Genomic DNA, 19,457 nt, shown 5'->3' on the forward strand with positions numbered 1-19,457 from the left:
GTACATTGTTTATTTTTGTCTCCATGTTGTCTTGGCCTGGTCTTCTAAAGTATATATTTTAAGTCTTTGTGACCTTGGGCGTAGAAAGGTGCTTTACAGATTACAATTACTTACTTTGAATGTAGTGATATGAATGTATTACTGTAACTGCTATTAAAAGGAAATATTAACCTCTAAAATATATACAAATTAATACAAGTGAAATGGTTTGTTTCCACTAAGATACACAATTGGGAGACATGATTTAGAAGCATAGCTGAACATGTACTTAAGTATCCTGGACAGCAAACTTAAAGAGTCCCTCTCCATCATGGACTGGGTATCTGGCATGTGAACAACTTTGAATTGGAGCTGCCCAACAGGACTAGGACATTGGACTGTTCCAGCTGGGACAGCGTTTAACCTCAATAGGTTCACATGCTGGGACACTGAGCTGTTCAAGCACAGCCTACTCAGCCAGACCAGAGGTGACTCCCCATCCTGTCAGATGTGTCTGGATGAGGTTGGCCTCAAAGCTCAAAAATGGACGTCACCACAGCACCTGAGATGGAAGACGGACTTGGCAATCCATGTCCCGCTGGGTTTTACCTTGAAATGACATCACCACCTCCAGAGCTCCATAATGTGCAGAATGCTCAACCACCCTGCCACGTAAGCTGCTAAAAAAAAAAAAGAAGGGACATAGCAGTACCTGCTGATCTCACTGGACAGCAAGCCACCAGCTTCACAAAAGGCAGTTGAAGAATGGGTCACGTCTGCATATCTAGTCTCCTGCTGCCACAACAAGTGTTCATATGCCCCTTCCTTAACACTTGCCAGGGGAGTAACGGTGGACTTTAACTCCCACTAGTGACTCGTTTTAAATGACATGGATCGTGGTGGAACAACGCCACGTTAGGACTTGCAGGTAAAGATTTATTAAACAACCCTCAGCGTAGGAACAGCCGGATATGAATACAGGCACCTAAAACAAGAAAATACATTTATGTTTATTGGGTTATCAAGACAGTATGATCAAAATAAGTGAATTATTTACGACAGAAGTAGGCTAGAAATAATCCTAAATGACAACGACCTAACAAACTAACTCATTCGTGTGCAATCCTTAAAGTCAAAGCACAGACTTGTAAGAGAGAAAAAGGGAAAACAAAAACACATGAGTAATCAGAACAAAACCACAAATTGAAGTTAAACACGACCAAAAGAACCCCCGAGTTATCTATCATGATCTCAGGTTCTACGAATTGGTGCTCCGCCCTCTAACCGCTTCGCTATTGGTTTACGACGAGGCGAAACGGTTAGAGGGCGGAGCACCAATATGAAGTAGAACCACAGGAAATATTAACGAATAAAACAAGATCCAATTGGCACAACTGTAGCTCCCCCCTACAAAAGCGGAATAACCAAAACAAAACTACTTGAACAATTTAGCGGCAAGCAGAATAACGAAGATATAAATTAAACTGCGAGGCGAACCAAACTAAACATAAAGAGGCAAGGTAAAGAAAGACAATGTAAAAAAAAAGAAGGCAAGGCAGGGCATCTTTTATGCCATCCCTGGAATAAGTCAGGGTAAATTACGGCATGAATACCAGGGAACACACACAGGACCGCTTACTGAACTGAATATACAACGTGTTGAAAAGAAAAATCTAAATCTAACTGAGATCCCGCGTACCTGATCGTACCCCGTGCACACGACCCAGAACGCCACGTTGTCTGCCCGACACCGGCACCAGCTGACGGTCATGATACAGAGGAGAGGGAAAACTGAAGGACGCATCCATTTAAATTCTCCGCTTCATCAACAGGTGACGCCACCTGTGATGAGGAGGGGCTTGAATGTTAACGGAAAACGGAAAACCACACACACACACAAAAATACAAATTATTAAAAAAAAAATCTATATCCAACTCAAAATAACCATCTGGTTACACATAGAGAGACGATCCATAGATAGATAATACATTTTACTTCATGATTTTAAGATTTTAACAGTGTACATTAACAAGAAAAGGAAAATGTGAAAATCAATGTAATACTCACTACTGGATTGTTGTTCACGATTACCTTAAAATGTGAATACATAATCTTGTCAGGTACTCAAACTGTAAAGTGTGAGAGAACATAGACTACAGATTAAACAAAGGCCATTGAGTATCGTTTGTGGTCGTGATAGTGAAAGTTTAATGTTCACAAAAGAGGTAAAGAAAGTTAAGGTTTACAATCTCGGCGGGCTCTACACGCTAGACTAGTTGGTGTCGCTGTTGCGCCTCTATTTTCCACGAGCCAACACAAAGCAGACGAAGAAGAAGCCGCGCAGAACGAACCTACGAAGAAGAAGCAGCGTCGCGCTCTCAGCTAGCTTGACAGGTGAATCGGAGGCAAATATCAGGTGAACTAGCCTTTTTCGTCTATATTCTGAATGTGTTGCAGCTGCTGTTACTGTTTCCTCATTACTTATATGACAACATACTCGGCCTTTTAATTATTTAGTGCGACGGTATAGTATTTATGATGCTAAAGCGTTAGCTTCTGCTAACAGCGGCTAGCGGACCTGCGTAGCATCTTGAGTTTGTTCCCAACCTAAAATGATCCCTGTTGTAATGTTACTTGTGGTAACCAATTTATAGTGTATTGCAGATGAGACGTTGATTCAAAGTGTTGCACATGCTGATGTTTACTAAAGCCTCAACAGGGAAGTAGTATTGTTTGACCACATCTCTGTTTGTATCAGAATACCTGCACCTGAGCAACTATCATCAAGCATGTGTTTATTTAAAGTAGTTCATGGTGAAGTGGTCCCTTTTTAGTGTTGCACTTATCAAAGTTGAAACATGGAAGTACAGTTGCTTTACATTAGTATTTCAAAAGTTCTGCGTGTGTTCAATGGAAGTGACTTAATATCCCTATCGCTCATTCTTTTGTGACCGCGCAGGTTTAACCAATGTCTCTTCTTTCCAGATTGTTTTCTTGGTCTGTCGGCCACTCTCCTCCAGCACCTCAGGACAGTCTGGTTTCATCTAGATCCCTGCCATCATGCCAGCCGCACTTACAGATTCCAGCCAGATAATCTGTGAGGTCTGGGCCAGCAACATGGAGGATGAGATGAGAAAAATCCGGCAGATCATTCAAAACTACAACTTTATTGCCATGGTGAGACTTGACTGTAACTCAGCTTCCTTAGCCGTGCTGAACTGACAACTTGTCGCTCTCTCCAGGACACAGAGTTCCCAGGAGTTGTGGTGAGGCCCATCGGCGAATTCCGCAGCACGGTGGACTATCAGTACCAGCTCCTTCGATGTAACGTGGACTTGCTAAAGATCATCCAACTCGGCCTCACGTTCATGAATGAGGACGGAGACTATCCGTCTGGAACCACCACGTGGCAGTTCAACTTCAAATTCAACCTCACGTAGGTTCTATTCTTTGCTGTCTTGTCCTTGCCAGTTCACATGTCAGCTGTCATTATGAGGCAGCTCCGTCATATGACTGCTCCAGTACATGCTTGCAGAAAAAAAAAAGATTTTGGAGCTGAAAATACCAATTAGTTTCTTTAGAAAATTGTACATGTCTTTTTTCTCAGGACACAAAAGGACTGCTCTTGGCTGATGGTGTCACTAACACTTGAAATTGTAACTCTAAGTTGTTGATGTTTGATCACAGAGATGCATGGCTGCTAAGTTTGAGCTTTACACTTGCTGGCACATGAGGAGGACATTATATAGAGTTGGAGGCTACCTTGAAGAGAAGATAAACATAACTAATGTGTTTTATGTTTAACTAGCTGACAAAATCAACCCATAAAATAAAGCTACACAAAAATAGGTCAATGTCATATTGATCCCTGTTTAACTCACTACGCATGTATAAAATGGCTTTAACATCAAGTACATTTACCTTTTGATATCCTAGATGTAGTAGTACCTGCAGACGTATTATAATGAAGTATTGTTGAGTGTCAATGAAAAGTCAAATTAAGGAAGGTTACTGTGCCCCGTATCCAAATGATCCACTACAAACTTTTAATGACATTTCTGTTGCTGTTCTACAGCATATCACCAATATGAACTTAATCATTTATGCTCTCTTTTTGATGGTTGACCTTTATTAAAATAGTTTAATGCTCCAAATGTGTGTTGCACATATTTCTATATTAATTTGTATACAGTAAATTTAAATAAGACACAAGAATGTGCTCTATACATCTTTATAAAAGTAACATTCTTTGTAGGAGAACATTTATTGAAGTTAAAATGTGTTAACATTTTCCACACAGTATGTCACCTAAGTATTTTCATTTTTAATATTTTGGGTAATTTTTTTTCTTGTAAAAATTCTTCATGCCTCTTGTGATAATGCGCCACATGCAGTAGTTTTACTATAATTCTGGCATCTTCTAGTAGGTGAGATAACACTGTATGGTCTCCTATTCTGATCGTACAATTTTTCAAATGACAGCCTGTAATGTGTGCGTACTGTTTTCTCATTAAACTTGATTAAATTCAGTCATTTCAAATATGAGTATATAAGAGGTTGTAACTCTTGGCTGGTTGTGTTCACAGAGAAGACATGTACTCACAGGACTCCATAGACCTGTTGCAGAACTCCGGCCTACAGTTCAAGAAGCACGAAGAAGAAGGAATCGACACTCTTTACTTTGCTGAGCTGCTCATGACGTCGGGTCTGGTTTTGTGTGAGAACGTCAAGTGGCTCTCCTTTCACAGGTGAGACATGATTTGAAGGATCTAGGGTCATGGACAAGTGTGTAGTTCTGACACATGCCATTCAAAACATTTAGTAGCTCATTCTGAACCTGGAGTTGACCCTGATAAGGATCCATATGTTCCCCCTGAGTGCCTTCCTGTAAGCTGAACTTGCCTGTCCTCTGGTTTCAGTGGCTACGACTTCGGCTACCTAGTTAAGCTGCTGACAGACGCTCGGCTCCCAGAAGAGGAACATGACTTCTTTCAGATTCTCAATCTCTTCTTTCCTGCCATTTACGACGTCAAGTATCTGATGAAGAGTTGCAAGAACCTTAAGGTACTGAGCCAGTCTGATGCTGGAAGGTTCTGTTTTTACCGGCTTGTGTTGTGCTAAGGGCGGACTGCAGGAGGTGGCGGACCAGCTGGAGCTAAAGAGGATCGGAAGGCAGCATCAGGCCGGTTCTGATTCTCTGCTGACAGGGATGGCCTTTTTTAGGATGAAAGAGGTGAGTGGAACTCTGTTTACTGAACTTCGGTTCTTTGAAGGCACTGACCGAAATGTTACAGTGGTACAGAGTATCAAAACACGCTTCGTCGATCGGTGCCAAATTGTGTTATTCAGAGATTAATCACGCGTTCAAGACATAATAATGCTGTCTCTATGGGCTATTGGCTTGGTTAACAGACGGGTTCACCAATAAATGTATGCTTATCACTGGGATTGCACCGCCTTTAGCACTGTGAGTTAACAAGATTATTGCGTTCAATCAATGATGATACGTTCTTTTGCACCAAAAACTATTTATTTTTTAATCCTGTGGAAATGTACTGAAAAAAATGAAACTCGAGTTGTACCATCTGTAATTAATTATTTTGATAAAATTTGTCTCATTAAGTTGGTATCGAAAAAAGTATCGTTCAGGACTGATGTCTAAGGTTGGTATTTAGTGTTCCCGTCTAGAACCTGGGACCAATTATGGTGAGGATCTTTAGACGGGTCCTCATCATTGCTGCAGCAGTTATGTCCTGCCCATCTCTAATTTCGGATCAGATCCGGGGTTTGGTTCTATAATCCAGACATCAGGTCTGTGTTCTTGTGGGGTTGAAACACACCTTGTGACTTGCTGCTCTTGTGTGACCTTGCAGCTTTTCTTTGAGGACAACATTGATGATGCCAAGTACTGCGGGAGGCTCTATGGGCTTGGTTCTGGATCTACTCAGCCTCAAAATGGCATCTCCAGCTCGGGGCAGGAGGAGACCAACAACAAGCACTGACTTCCGCTATTGTTTTAACCTCCGGATATCGCGGCCCACTCCCAGGACTCTTACCAGAACTTCCACCAGAACCCTCTCTCCTTTTAGCGGCTTTTAGTCGACGCTCCTACATTCGGAACATTTTAAATCTATTTTTTTGTTGGCAGTGTTACATCCAGAACTCATGACGGTTCGGTTGCAGGGATTCCTTTTTACTGCTGGACGGGCCTGTAAATGAAAATGTATAATTTTGTTGAAATAAAAAAAAATGTTTTAGCGTTTTCCAGCTCGATGAAACTTTTACCAGTAAATTTTAACAAATAAGTCCAAGTTCTGGTTCCGCCTGTTTCTACACACGAGCTTGTTTTAAATGGCTGTACATTAAATTGTTTTTGTATTTTCACTGCAGTTTGATTGTTCTTTTATGCTTACAATGAAGTTAAGTATGACCACTTACTCCATGTTGCTGTGGTGATGTTAAAACATCTATAGGATAGGACTCTAAAAGATTTAGGGAATTGAAGCTCATCCCTCCTTTCTCTGGACTTGATTTAATCATAGTTACATGGTCGTAAGTGTTTATTTTATAACAAAAGTTCAGTTTAAGCAACATCTGCACAATTCAAGTGTTGGTGCATGAATCTCTCAGCAGCCTTCAGGACTGCTGGGTCATTGCCGTATCGCCGTAGCAGGTCCTTGGCTCTGGTCTGGAGGGTCTCGGACACGGAGGTGGTTCTGCTGAGGTGCAGCAGGACCAGGGAACATTCCAGAACGTCCGGGCGAGAGAAGTGCTGCAACACAAGACGGTTAAGTCATTGCTGGTTGTTATCCAGGACTAGCCTGGTTCAGAAAGGGCTATAATGAAAGAGCACGTCAGCACCTTTATAATTTCAGGCTGGGTATCCAGCTGCTTTTGGAGTTGAGACATTTTTAGGGACAGTGACAGAAACGATTCCGGGTCTTCAGCACTGAAAACAGGAAAACGATGGGTCATTTTCTGAAACTGCAGTTGTATTGTAAACAGAACCAACATAGCTGAGGCTACTACCATGTGATTCGACCAAGTGACGGCAGTGCAAGCTCTGGTCTGACTCTTAAAGTATGTAATTAATTCACTCTTTAGATTCTCACCCCTGTCCTGTAGCTGCCCGAGTGCCCTGGCTGTCCTGCAGACCCTCTGACTGGACTGGGTTGTGCTGCTGAACCATCCTGTTCAACTGGTTCCGGATCTGGGCAACAGACTTGAGGCAGGACTGACAGTCTGCGTGAGGCTCCGAAAGAAGCAGAGACGGGTCAAAGTCCAGGGTCACTTGTGAATCACTGTCTTGGACCAAGTTTTCAGGACATGTGTCCTTGTCAGAAGCAGCATGTCCATTCTGCATCCTGGGTGGTCCAGTGCAACTTGTCCACCAGAAATGGTACAGTCGGTGGTACTGGACGAGAGCCTGAAGGCTGGACCTTGCAGCTGCTTCTTCTTCTGGGACATCTAGGACTTCTGAACTGGACCAGACCTGGGTGTTTCCTGTGATGACATTACAGTCATCGTATTGTCCTTAACCAGCACAAAAAAATAAAATAAATACCATCCGGGAAGAGAATCCCACAGAGCTGAGCGCAGCGACCCGAGTGTCCTGATTCCATCAGCCAGGAGACGCTGAGCCACATATCCTTTACCGACTGTCCTGGGTCATTCAATAGGCTGGACAGTATAGAGCAGGACAAGTACAGTGCTACCTGCAGGAGGACCTGTTGACCCACAGAACTTTTAGTGACACAAACTGGTTCTAGTTCTTGTAAGGGGGGGGGGGGGTCAGATGAATTTAGGTAAGATTAATTAAATAAATAATCCAGGGATGGTTTAATTGCCAAAATGACTATGAGTGTGGACAGTATCTGTACCTGTCCAAGGGACATGTTGGTGCTAGGTTCTGGACTCTCGACACTCTGGAGCCCCTGCAGCAGAAGTTCTGCCCCGGCAGGTCCAGATGAGACTGCAGTGACGCTAAAGATCTCAGCCCACACATCAATGACCTTGTCCAGGAAGGCACCAGGACGGGGTGCTGCCCAGCAATGACCGGAGACCCGGTTGGTCATTGGCAAGTCCAGTTTCATGGTGAGCAGCTCTGCCACACACAGGTGCAGACGGTGGACCTACAACAGGAGCAGAACCTCAGGGATCCATTTGTGATGTTTTGTTTCAAATCAAATGTCAGTGTTTTTATTTCCATATTGTGCTTCATGTTGTAAAATTGCTTTCATTACCTCAGACATTAATTTGTTATCCATTTCTACTGAATTTGATTTCAATAATAAATCATTTCTTGTTTGTGCATGGGTGAGCATGTATGTGTGCGTGCGTGAGCTTTTTATGGTACCAGCATGTCAGGTTGTGAGTCCAACACCTCCTGGGCCTGGAACCAGTCATGAGCTGCTGCCAGGTCTTTGGCACATCTCAGTGCCAGTGACCGAGCCAGAACTGTCTCGCCTGAAATCTGTGCCAGAGCAGCGGCAGACCTCAGTGACAATGGGTCGTTCTTTCGGGCCAGTGCTTTGGCGGCATCAAATGTTGAGCCGGTGGCGATGAAGCTGTAAGAAGAGGACACGTTAGTTGTCGGGCTGCGACTGGATAGACACAGGTCTTGCACCATTTTGCTGCTGCAGAGAAGTGACCCGACTTCTCCAGGACTGAGCCCCACAGACAGTAGACCTCCTCCAGAAGCGGGTCGTCTACAGGCAGGCGGGCTTTAGCCAGAGCAATGGCCTCCCGGTACAGCTTTTGGTCTCGCAGCAGCTGAACTGCTTTCTGCGGCTGGTTAATTGATAGCAGGTGCGTGGCTGCCTTCAGGTACTGCTCCTGCAAACACAGCTGCTGCACGTACGAGTCCACCGCCCGGGACCAGGTCCTGAATCCAGCTGACGAGTCAGAAGGGATCAGTCAGCTCAGGGGAGTCACATTCCCCAGACTTGTCAATTATTCAGACTTACCCATGGGGGCGACGGAGAGCAGGTGGTCATTGAGCTCTCCTCGTTCTGTGGCCAGCTGCAGTGCCCCCTCCAGGTCGCCGCTCCAGAGTCGCACGTAGACTGCAGAGTCAAAGTGCCCGGCCTCCAAGTGACTCTTTTCTGTGGACAACAATAGCAGTTGAGCTGAACCTGACAATAGAATTCGGAACCGACAAACCTTCTTCCTGCAGCAGGCGGATCAGAGCAGACCGGTTCGAGAACAGACCCAGGTGGATATGGTCCCCTTGACCTGGCACGCAACCTGCAGGGGGCACTACAGAGACATCAAGTAACTTGAGTAAACGATTTGAATCAAGACAAATTTCAGAGCAGGTATCGTCATCAACATCGTCTCACTCACCTGGACCGTGAGTAACCTGAGCCAGAGTGATACAGTCCTGCAGTAGATCTTCTTTCGGGCGGTTGTCCATCGATGATGTGACTGGCAGGAGAGAGCGAGTCTTCCTCCTCTTCATCTGGTTCAGGTCTGAAAGTAGCACAAAGTTAAGAACACACCAGCATACACCTGTAAGCACATGCACACACCTGGTTTCTGGTTCTTCACTGACATCACGGCTGCATCAGAGCTGCAGGTTAAACTGTTTTCTGTACACTCCTTTAGCATTGCTGGCCTTGACTCAGCATTTGTGTCCGGCGCCGTTTCTGACATCTTCTTGTTCTTCTTCTTCTTGTTGTTCTTCTCCTGTAGCTCAACCATCTTCTTACCTGAGGGAGAGGACATGTCAGCAAGTGAGGAACATAAAATTAACCAGAGAAAGCACATGACTCAAGAGCAGCTTCTCACCTTTGGGCGGTCTGCTGAATTCCTGCCCAGACACCTTCCACTCTTGCAGCGTGAAGTCTTTCCCTCCTGTCCACACCAGATCCGGGTCCACAGGCGACCAGTCCACACACAGCAAACTGCTCATGTGACCACGGTAATTGGTGAGTGGCGCCTCTTGCAGGACATCCCACACCTGGACATAGAAATGATCCAGCATCAGTGACTCAGGTGGATACTGCCCCCTGCTGAGAGTTTGATTCTCCAGCGCAACACTGATTTCATGATTGTGGTAGTGTCTTACCTGAGCTGTCCCGTCGTACGACACCGTGGCAAGGCGGGCACTGTGGTGAGGACTCCAGGCCATGTTGGTAATCTTGGCTGTGTGACCTGCTAACCTACGGTATGGCTCTGTCAGCACCACTGGAGTGTCTTGAGGGTTCTCTGTAGAGAGGCATGACTTCAGTCTAACACTCATGAAACTTCATCAGGTCTCACCTGTCACTGAGCCCAGGTCATGCACGAAGACAACAGCATTGCTCGAGCCTGAAGCCAGGAGGCCATGCAGAAGTTCATGCTGGTGGTGCCATCTGAGTGTGTTGATGATCTTGTGGTGCTGCTGAATGCTGCATAGCAGCTTCAGAGTGGGACTCTGGTAGACCTCTATGGACCTGCAGCAGCCAAAAAGATCAAAGTAACATCTGAGTTCATCTAACCAATATGTTAAGAACATCTAAGCAACATCTAATAATAACTCAGTAACATCCGAGTAAAACTTGATAAAGACACCGCTTCTTCTACTCAGCGTATCAATTAAAAAAATTCTCACCCATCCTCGTTGCCGATAGCAACAACTTTCCCATCAGGCTTCCAAGTGAGGTCGGTGTGAGGGGAGAGTTTGTGCTATTGAAGAGAAGAACCTTAATGAATCTTCCAGCAGGTCTTCTTCAGGACTGACTAGAAGTTTCTGCTCACCTTGATGTTGTTGGTGTCTCGGATCAGTCTGTCGATGTCAGTTGCATCTGAGCCCAATTTGGTGGGATCATGTTGCAGGATGACGCCTTCTCCACCGCAGCTGTACAGGCTGAAGGTCAGTTTCCCTCCTGCAAGCACACAACACTGATGTTAGGAGATAATCAAGTCATAAATCCCAAGATTCTTACCAAAAGACAGTGGGGGAACCGGAGGTCCCCATGCCAGAGTGTAGACAGTCTTCTTGTGGTAGGAACTGGACACCTGAGGGGGTCTGACGATACAACATGAGACCTTTAGTTCACTACTATATGTCATTATGTGTACCCTCTTTAAAGATAAAGACTTACTTGGTGGAGAAGACATCGTAAATTCCCACCTTTCCATCGTCAGTTCCAAATGACAAGGATCCTTCTTTCTGAGGATGCCACGACAGCTGAGAACAAACACAACCTTTGAGGAGCCGCTCACGTGTCATGACATTAAAGAATGACACATTGACAACATTTTTTAAAAAACTTTTTAAATACAATTTCTCACCACACATGAAACATCCGAGTATCATTTAGGGTCTGCGATTTTCAGGCAAGAAATTGTGATAAATAAGAATAAATGGTTTTATTTAGTTTAAAAAAAAAACAAAAAAAACTTTGTTTTAAATATACGACAATAAATTATATCATAGTGCATGGGATTGGTATGATTTGAGACAAAAATGGTCATAATCACAACCAAAAGCCCAAATATGTTTGTTTAAAGAAATATTAATAACCGTTAAAGAAAGATATCAATAATTAGTTTTTTGTTTTGATCTTGATTTGAAGAATTCCAATTGTTACGTCTGACTTTTACACACACTTCATACATTAAGAATGATGATCAGTCAAATCCACCTCATGGATTCATGGGCTCACTCACCGCAGTCACTTTGGACTTGAGTCCCTGCCAGAAGATTCTGGTGTCGTACTGGTTCTGAGAGGCCATTGTGTTCCAGACCCGGATGCTGTTGTCGCCCACGCCCAGTGCCAGGCAGCCAGCAGCCACGGTGGAGAAGGTCAGTGTGTAGACAAACCCACCCAGCGTGGGAAGCGTCCAACAGCAGTCCAGACTGTCGAGGTCCCAACACTTGACCTGCAACATTCAAAAGTCAAGCAGCAGTCCGACACCTTCGTTCTGGTCTGCAGTAGACTCACCTCTCGGTCCATTGAGGTGCTAATGAGCAGATCTTTGTCCTGCAGGTGGAAAGAGCTGATGTTGAAGATAATCCTGCTGTGGTTCTGACCCTCAGTTGACGTCCCAAACAGGGTCCACCTCTGCTTTCCCGATTGGGACAAGTCCCACATCACTAGCTCGCCCCTGCAGGGTGAGATGAGAAAGCGTTGTCGTGGTGTGACCCGATTGCCCGCTAGGGTTTGGTTTACCCAAAGCAGCTTGACACAAGCTTTGTGGGTTGATTCCTGGACCAGTGAACATTGAGCCACAGTCTCTCTTTCATGGACGGGTCGACAGATGACCCTCGCTTCTTCAGGAACGGCATTTTCAAAGTTGTTACAACTAAGCGAGAAAAGTTCAGAGTAAAGATTTTGTTCACGGACGCAACGCCAATGATACCAGATCTGACCTTTGCCCTTCGTGGTGCTCCACACCCTCACTGTCTGGTCTCTGCTGCCAGAGGCCAGATAGCTGCTCCTCTGCTTTCCTCCATCCAGTACTGAAACAGAAACTGTATTTCAGACATACACAAACACACAAGTGAACACACCCACACTTTACCTTCTGCGTTGCTTTGGTTGGGAAACAGGTCATCCTGGTTATCCAGTGGACACCAGACGAGTGAGTGGATCTCATCGTCATGTCCTCTTAGGCGATGAGTGATCTCACCTTTCTTACTCAAATCCACCAATACGATCATGGCATCTTTATAACTGGAACACATGGTCAATGTTCAATAAGTGTCACAAGGATCAGACACCCTTCTGGCCCAAAATAAACTTTTATTACAGCCATCAATAAAACAGGTTTTGTAAAGATCCTGGGAGGACCTGGAAATAATTTTGTATTTGTGCATGTCAAGAAGCCTTATCAAATACCCAATGGCGACACAGCTCCATGAGTGTGGCGAGCAGGTGAGGCAGAAGATGGTCCTGGGCTCAGGGAAGAAGGAGACCGTGTCTCCTGTATGGAGCCAGTGACAGACCACGACTCCCTTCTCGTCCCCCGACACCACTAGGTTCTTGTCCACAGGGGACCAGTGAACGGCTGCTACTGTGTTCTGCAGACAGAACGGTGGTGAAGGTCCTGGTCGTGCACTGAAGCAATCGGAACACTCACCTTGTGAGCCGCATGCTCCTCCAGTAGCGTCCTGGTCCGAGTGTCCCAGTAGAGCAGAGTACCATCAGTGGCCGAGCTGACACACATGTGACGCTGACCGTCGTGATGACAGAAGGAGAGGCTGGACACCAGGTTCTTGTGGCCGACCAGTTCACCTGAGGAACACATCTGATGAATATTATGAACACACATGCATTCATCTAAGGAATAACAAAATATATATTCAAATACAAACAACAAACTTCCATTTGCTCCCCATTTAGGCACCAAAGCAGCTCAGAATGTGTATCAGATTAATCTACTCGAGCATGTTTTCAGCTTCAGTTGTGACTAGAGGATCCTCGATGCTTTCAGACTCACCCACGACTCTACAGCAGCTGACAGAAGCTTCCATCAAGTAAACAACATTTTTGGCTCCAACACCAAACAATCCGCTGCTGCTGACGTCACTGCAGCGGGAGCAGTACCAGTTCGGTGACGGTGGGAGACACCGTTCATGCATGGTGCCAGAGAAGAAGTTTCTCTCCACATTAAGAGAAAACGTTAGGAAGACGAACTTTCTCCTCACATGTATGGTTCAGCGTTGTGCCGTAAAGCCAATATGGTGCCGTAAATACTGACGGAAGCTCAGCCGGGCCAAGGCTAATTTCTTCCTGAACAGAAATTTTGCATCTGTTAATTGTTAGTATTCCAGACCTTTAAAACACGTTGTTGCCCAACGATAGTTTAACTTCACCAAAGTTTATGAACTTGATGCATCTGTTATAGTGCACAATCGTAAGTAAATAATTATATCAATTGAGGGCAGAAGCGATGCAGCTGCAGGAACTACACGTCCCGCCAGATGGCAGCAGAGGAGTCGGAGATGATAACTATACCCGAGAGTAGTAACCTCGTAAAAAACATGGCCGCCCGCTTGACAGGACATGGTGAGCCAAAAGTCTCAACATACAGCTTCTAAACGAAGAGTATTTCACTGGTTCAGCCATTTTTAAACACGTCTATCATTTTCTTTTATAGGAGCTGGCTTGTTTGGACGCCTATCGTGTCTGCTGAATTCGAGGTGAGCAACAATAAACACCGGAGCTAACATGCTAAAAGGACAAACGTCTTTCCGTTTTGAACATTTTCTATTAAGACTGCGTCTTTGTATATGTATGACTGTAATTTACAATTTACACATACCATAACATAATGTTTAATTAAATGTTTTATTGAAATAGAAGAGGGAAAAGAGATTTTAACTTATTTAAGTCTCTGTCCTCTGTATCTAACAAAAACGTGTACTCACTAAATACTTGAATCTTTATCTGTAATACTTCTATCTTCTGTTTTTTTTTGCTTTAAATTATATTTTTGTACATGCTTGTGCAGGCAAAGGTGATGTTTACACAAATCAAATTTAGAGCTCTGTCTTTGCGCTCTCCACTTCCATACGGTTCCTTTCGTTTTGCTCTGTGCTCTTTTCAGCATGCAGCATTTCATGAGGTCCGTCATTTTGGCATTTAGTTGCAAGATGAATTCTTGTTTACATTGTCAACCAATGATAAATCAGAGATTTAAGTGACCCCACTTCTAGCCAATCTTTTTAAACAAAACTTTATTTAACCAAAGGTGTTATACTATTAGACGTTACTGAGCATTGCAATTAAGTTCAACTTCAAAAAAAGAATAAATGAGGTTCCAGCTTGAATCTATGTCAGACAATGCATTTAGATTCTGGACTATCTGGCCTAAATCCATATGTATGGCCACCCTACTTGAAACAGAACCGCCTGGTGGAATTCTCCTAGTGCCTCAACATCACCGTTCATTAAAACATTTATTTTATACCCAAAAATGTTAATATAGCTCCATAATGCTGAAACCACCACCTCTAGTTTGAACCCTAAAACTAATCTAGGTGAATGTGCTGTCGTCATTTGTGATTTTAATATAGCTATTATGTTTTGTCTTACCAGGTTACCGTTCTTGGTCGGTGGTCCTCAGCAGCTGTCATGTCTGCACACCGGGATGTGTTTGCTTTATAAAAAGACGTGGGAGAAGAAGAACCTGAAAGTATATCCGCCTCAGTTGCCCGACGAGCCCCGCAGACCTGCGGTCAGTTTCTTATTAGAGTTCTGGTCAAAGATCTCTCTAAATGTGTTTATGCTTCCAGGAGATTTACCATTGTCGGAGACAGATCAAGTACAGCAAAGACAAGATGTGGTACCTGGCCAAAATGGTGAGACCTGTAGGAGTGGGAATGACATGTTTGACTCACAGGTTGCAGGGAAAAAAGGTTTCGTCTTCATAAACACACTGATGTTTGAGAAGCACTTATCCCATGAGAAAGGGAAGTGAATTGAGCTTAGAGCTTCGCTGTCACCATTTGTCATGCCGTTTACTCTTTATACTCTTAAACTAAGTTCATTTGTTTAAAGGTTATTTAAACATGTGGTTATTTTCTTCTTTACTACTTTATATTATTTAACTAATGACTCTCTAAAACTGGGGTGGGCAATACGTCGATCGATCATGAAGCTGTTGCGAGTTATTTATTAAAATATGATATAAGAAAATAGTAAAGAGAGCTCAGATTGGCTGCTGTGCATGTCAATCAAATGGTTATTGCGCCGATTGATTGATAATTTGATTGACATGCACAGCAGCCAATCTGAGCTCTCGCCTCTTCCAGTGAACGCACGGCAAAGTTCATATGAATCGAGAATAAAAAGAGCAAAACGTGCAGACGAAATTCAGAAAAACGATATAGAATTATAAGCTTGTTTTTAAAAAATAATATAATGAACAAAATAATGCACGTTTGATCGCTTCAGGTCATCTCTACGAGAGTCACACGAACATCACGTCAATTCCGATGAAAGTGCAACAAATGCTGGTTTTCCTAATGTGATCACGTGATCGAGGATACATCCTTAAAACACACTTGTATTAATTCACCATCACATGATGACTATTTGTAAATTACCTTTATCTCACAAATATAATAAGAGTACGCTCAAACCCAAACACGTTGAACAGTTTCAGGTGAGCCACAAATTCTAAGGACGCTCAAGAGACGATCAGACGAAGCGATGATGATGTGAAGTTAATGATTAACAGTTTTATTGTCGTTAAACTTCATCTGAAGATGTTTTAAAATTGAAATAATCCACTTGTCGCCTCTGTAAATTCATTATTCTTGTTAATAACCGTTTGTGTAAAATATAAACATTTAAACTGGAGCACATCTGAACTCATTTACAATAGTGAGATTCAAATCAGACATGTTTAAAATTAATAAATATAAACTGTTAGTTTGAATTCATGTTTTCATTTGTTTTTTGTTTTTTCATGATCACAGAAAGGAGAAATTTTAGTCTTGTGCTTCATTTAAATATGATCGACATATTGAAATGGAGGCATGGAAAGGGATGAACCCGTCTGAATTCTTTGTTGATTTTGATGAACAAAGGAAAAGGGCTTGAATTTGTGTCAAGCACAGATTCTTACACATGAATATTTTTTGTGCACCATTTGGGTTCGAATGAATGACCATTTTTAGTAGGAAATCAATGCAATTCTTAATACATATGAGTCCTACACTTGTCTGCAGTGGAGGATGAGATTTAACACAGGCTGACACTGAGCTCAAGAGGTCTCATGGACATTTTTGGAAGTTACGCTCAGAGGAAAAGTATCTTTTTATGAGGAAATATCCTCTAACTGACTCTAGTTATTTGTGTAAGTCAGCATTTCTATGAAGATGATTAAATCCACACATCCTTCCATCATGACTGATTATCAGTGCATTCACTTCATTCAGTGCTAGTCATCTGAGTAAAGTATCTACCTACTTGCGTTGAGCAAATTTGATGAAGGTAGATCTTTTGAACTTGACAATTCTAAAAGTAGCTCGCAAACCTAAATAGTGTGAGCACCCCTGCTCTAAAAGCTTCACTTTTGCACTCTTTGATGATTTATTTTGTATAGATATAGATTTAATGCAAATTGACTTAAAGTTTTAAACTGGTGTAATATTACTAGAATCATGTGTCAAGTTGGTAAAGAACCAGTTTGTATTTGTTCTAACAAAATTAAAAAATATTATATTGTTCTGTTTTCTACGTTCACATCATTTCAACAAATCATTATCTGATCATAAATCATTGTCTCTTTAAATAGATTTTATTTAGTTTGTGTAAAACATGATGTTCTTTTAATTATTGTTTTTAATTTGTATATGCTAATAAGGGTGGATTGAGAACTTTGGCAAATTGTCCATAGGTATGATAGTGTGTGTGAATGGTTGTCTGTCTTTGTGTTTCCTGTGACAGACTGGTTTCCTGTCCAGGGTGTCCCCTGCCTTATACTGGGATAGGTTCCAGTCTATCCGCCACCCATGTAAGGGATAAAGTGGTAGACAATGAATGAATGAATGAATTTGTTTATTAGAAAAACAGAATCTATTTTAAGGGAGATTAACCGCCTATTACGTATCCGTCATTGCAAAAAACGATAGTAAAGAAAGTCGTCTGATGATGGCATCCTGAAATTATCTAGTGAATGAGTAAATAACCAGCTCACACTCTGGTCGAGCTGTTGTTATAGTCAAGTGAAGTTCTTTTGTTGTCTGTGTAATGTATTACACGTATTACACAAATGTATTGAGACATACAGCATACATTGAACTGTGGTTCTCTCTGACCCACGATGCAAAACATTAAAGACATTAAACACTTAAAACAATTAAAGACTAAACGGTTAAAGACCTAAACAGACATTAATTAAGACATAAAAATAAATAACCAACAAAATGAAATAAATAATCAACAACTTAAATAATCCACTAATAGACAGAATATAAACAAAAAAACAAGGAACAAAGTTAATGCACAGGAAGTTAAAGCAGAGGTGAGAGTGATGGTAGGACATGGGAGGGAGTTTAGTCTCCTGACAGCCTGGTGGAAAAAGCTGTCCTTTTACTTTTTTTAATTTTTACCTTTTCCTTATACATTCCTCCTCAGCGTCTCTCTACATTTTTAACATGTCTTTATTACAGATTCTGTTGAAGTAACTTTTAAATGGGAATATTTCATAATTGTGATTCCATTTAACAGCTGGCAGTGCCAGCAATGTGAACTCATGAGAGCCCCCTGTTCTGTAATTGAAAAATGGTGATGATTCTTTATTTATTTTGGAACAGTGCACAGCTTCTCATCCATGGATGTAAAAATTATTGGATTTTCCGCCGAAAAAACAGAACATCCGCTTGAAAGGCATACTGAGCAGCTTTAGATGAGTAAATATAAGCATTTTAATTAATTATTGCGAACTATTGAATTTGGCAAATTAAAACGAATATATTACCTGGGTGGAAAAATGTCAAGAAATATTTATACTGCTTATTTATTTATTTTATTTATTTACTGTTTATTTAATACTTCACCTGCACTTTAGGAAAAGCAACAATGGCAATTAAATGATGGTAATTATTATGCTTTCTCTCTTTTTCTTCAGATCCGTGGGCTAAGCATTGACGAGGCCATTGCTCAGCTGCAGTTCAATGACAAGAAGGGAGCGAAGATAATGCGAGAGGTGACTCTTTGATTCGTTTTGTGTCTGTAGCGAGGCTGACTTTCCTGCTGTTGTGCCAGGTGCTGCTCGAGGCTCAGGAGATGGCGGTGAGGTCACACAACGTGGAATACAAATCAAACCTATATGTTGGTAAGTTGCAATAATCAGTTCTAGCCATTCAGCTTCTCTCAACAAAAGCAGAATTTCGTACAAAGTGAAAAGTCAAATATAACATATATTTTCATTAAATCAATCAAATAATTTCTTTGACCAATAAATGTTCCTAAATATTCAACAAAATAGTCACCTAATCTCTACATTGATACTCCTATCTTTCTAATATTAACTTGGAAACCTCACTGTTTCTACTTCCACTTCCAGAAGAGTCCAATTCTGGCAAAGGAATTTACCTTAAGCGGATCCGTTACCATGGCAGAGGGATGTCCGGCATCATGGACAAAGTGTACTGTCACTACTTTGTCAAGCTGGTGGAGGGTCCACCGCCCAAAAAGGTTGAGAAGAGCAGTTTGGACCAGGCCCAAGCGTATGTCCAGGGTCTGAGGCACCGCACCATCATCCACAGCCTGTAGTGTTCCTGTTTGTAACAGTTGTAAATAAAGAACTACAGAAGCCTCTTTGGCCATTGTGTATCTTTAATACAGCGTCACCTGGTGGTAGATTCATGAACTTCCTCTTAAAACTGCCAATACCAACCATAACTACTTAATTCTATGTGCTGAGAGAAATGTCTTGCAAGACCAATTTCTCAGGTTATGTACTCAAAGAGACATTTTTAATTATGAGGTCGTTTTGCGTGGTCTCCTAAAGCACTTTGAAACCATTATAAAAT

At 42.5% G+C, this 19,457-nt stretch overlaps 3 protein-coding genes across 3 annotated transcripts; 2 read left to right on the forward strand and 1 right to left on the reverse strand.

Moving 5' to 3' along the window:
• The first annotated feature begins 2,323 nt into the window (after positions 1–2,323).
• On the forward strand, positions 2,324–6,364 carry cnot8 (CCR4-NOT transcription complex, subunit 8). The gene is made up of 7 exons (XM_087807968.1): positions 2,324–2,396; positions 2,966–3,157; positions 3,223–3,416; positions 4,567–4,728; positions 4,900–5,044; positions 5,103–5,213; positions 5,854–6,364. Exons 2-7 carry the CDS (start codon positions 3,041–3,043, stop codon positions 5,980–5,982), a joined length of 858 nt encoding a protein of 285 aa, XP_087664094.1. The 5' UTR covers positions 2,324–2,396; positions 2,966–3,040; the 3' UTR covers positions 5,983–6,364.
• A 162-nt stretch (positions 6,365–6,526) lies between these two features.
• On the reverse strand, positions 6,527–13,609 carry gemin5 (gem (nuclear organelle) associated protein 5). The gene is made up of 26 exons (XM_087807642.1): positions 13,409–13,609; positions 13,049–13,203; positions 12,808–12,989; positions 12,491–12,642; positions 12,339–12,428; positions 12,139–12,271; positions 11,911–12,073; positions 11,636–11,848; positions 11,068–11,153; positions 10,909–10,991; positions 10,721–10,848; positions 10,575–10,648; positions 10,244–10,416; positions 10,050–10,189; positions 9,770–9,941; positions 9,511–9,690; positions 9,326–9,451; positions 9,143–9,238; positions 8,947–9,084; positions 8,607–8,874; positions 8,337–8,547; positions 7,861–8,112; positions 7,545–7,707; positions 7,093–7,483; positions 6,842–6,929; positions 6,527–6,752 (listed from the first exon to the last, which is right to left on the reverse strand). The coding sequence occupies exons 1-26, from the start codon at positions 13,548–13,550 to the stop codon at positions 6,564–6,566; spliced, it is 4,188 nt and encodes a 1,395-aa protein (XP_087663768.1). The 5' UTR covers positions 13,551–13,609; the 3' UTR covers positions 6,527–6,563.
• A 316-nt stretch (positions 13,610–13,925) lies between these two features.
• mrpl22 (mitochondrial ribosomal protein L22) lies at positions 13,926–19,242 on the forward strand. The gene is made up of 7 exons (XM_087807359.1): positions 13,926–13,977; positions 14,069–14,111; positions 15,010–15,148; positions 15,207–15,272; positions 18,551–18,628; positions 18,688–18,757; positions 18,989–19,242. The coding sequence occupies exons 1-7, from the start codon at positions 13,953–13,955 to the stop codon at positions 19,195–19,197; spliced, it is 630 nt and encodes a 209-aa protein (XP_087663485.1). The 5' UTR covers positions 13,926–13,952; the 3' UTR covers positions 19,198–19,242.
• Positions 19,243–19,457: the final 215 nt, after the last annotated feature.

The sequence above is a fragment of the Callionymus lyra genome, chromosome 14 (genome assembly GCF_982586985.1).
Source record: "Callionymus lyra chromosome 14, fCalLyr1.hap1.1, whole genome shotgun sequence".
Taxonomy (NCBI): Eukaryota; Metazoa; Chordata; class Actinopteri; order Syngnathiformes; family Callionymidae; genus Callionymus; species Callionymus lyra.

Excerpts from the sequence above, each read along its gene's own strand:
- cnot8 (XM_087807968.1), top strand. The coding sequence starts at position 3,041 with ATGCCAGCCGCACTTACAGATTCCAGCCAGATAATCTGTGAGGTCTGG. Across the intron at positions 3,158-3,222 it reads ACTACAACTTTATTGCCATG|GACACAGAGTTCCCAGGAGT; the intron begins GTGAGACTTGAC and ends CGCTCTCTCCAG. Across the intron at positions 4,729-4,899 it reads AAGTGGCTCTCCTTTCACAG|TGGCTACGACTTCGGCTACC; the intron begins GTGAGACATGAT and ends CTCTGGTTTCAG.
- gemin5 (XM_087807642.1), bottom strand. The coding sequence starts at position 13,550 with ATGCATGAACGGTGTCTCCCACCGTCACCGAACTGGTACTGCTCCCGC. Across the intron at positions 12,272-12,338 it reads GAGCACCACGAAGGGCAAAG|TTGTAACAACTTTGAAAATG; the intron begins GTCAGATCTGGT and ends TTTCTCGCTTAG. Across the intron at positions 12,074-12,138 it reads CTTGTGTCAAGCTGCTTTGG|GGGCGAGCTAGTGATGTGGG; the intron begins GTAAACCAAACC and ends CTCACCCTGCAG.
- mrpl22 (XM_087807359.1), top strand. The coding sequence starts at position 13,953 with ATGGCCGCCCGCTTGACAGGACATG. Across the intron at positions 14,112-15,009 it reads TCGTGTCTGCTGAATTCGAG|GTTACCGTTCTTGGTCGGTG; the intron begins GTGAGCAACAAT and ends TTGTCTTACCAG. Across the intron at positions 15,273-18,550 it reads TGTGGTACCTGGCCAAAATG|ATCCGTGGGCTAAGCATTGA; the intron begins GTGAGACCTGTA and ends CTTTTTCTTCAG.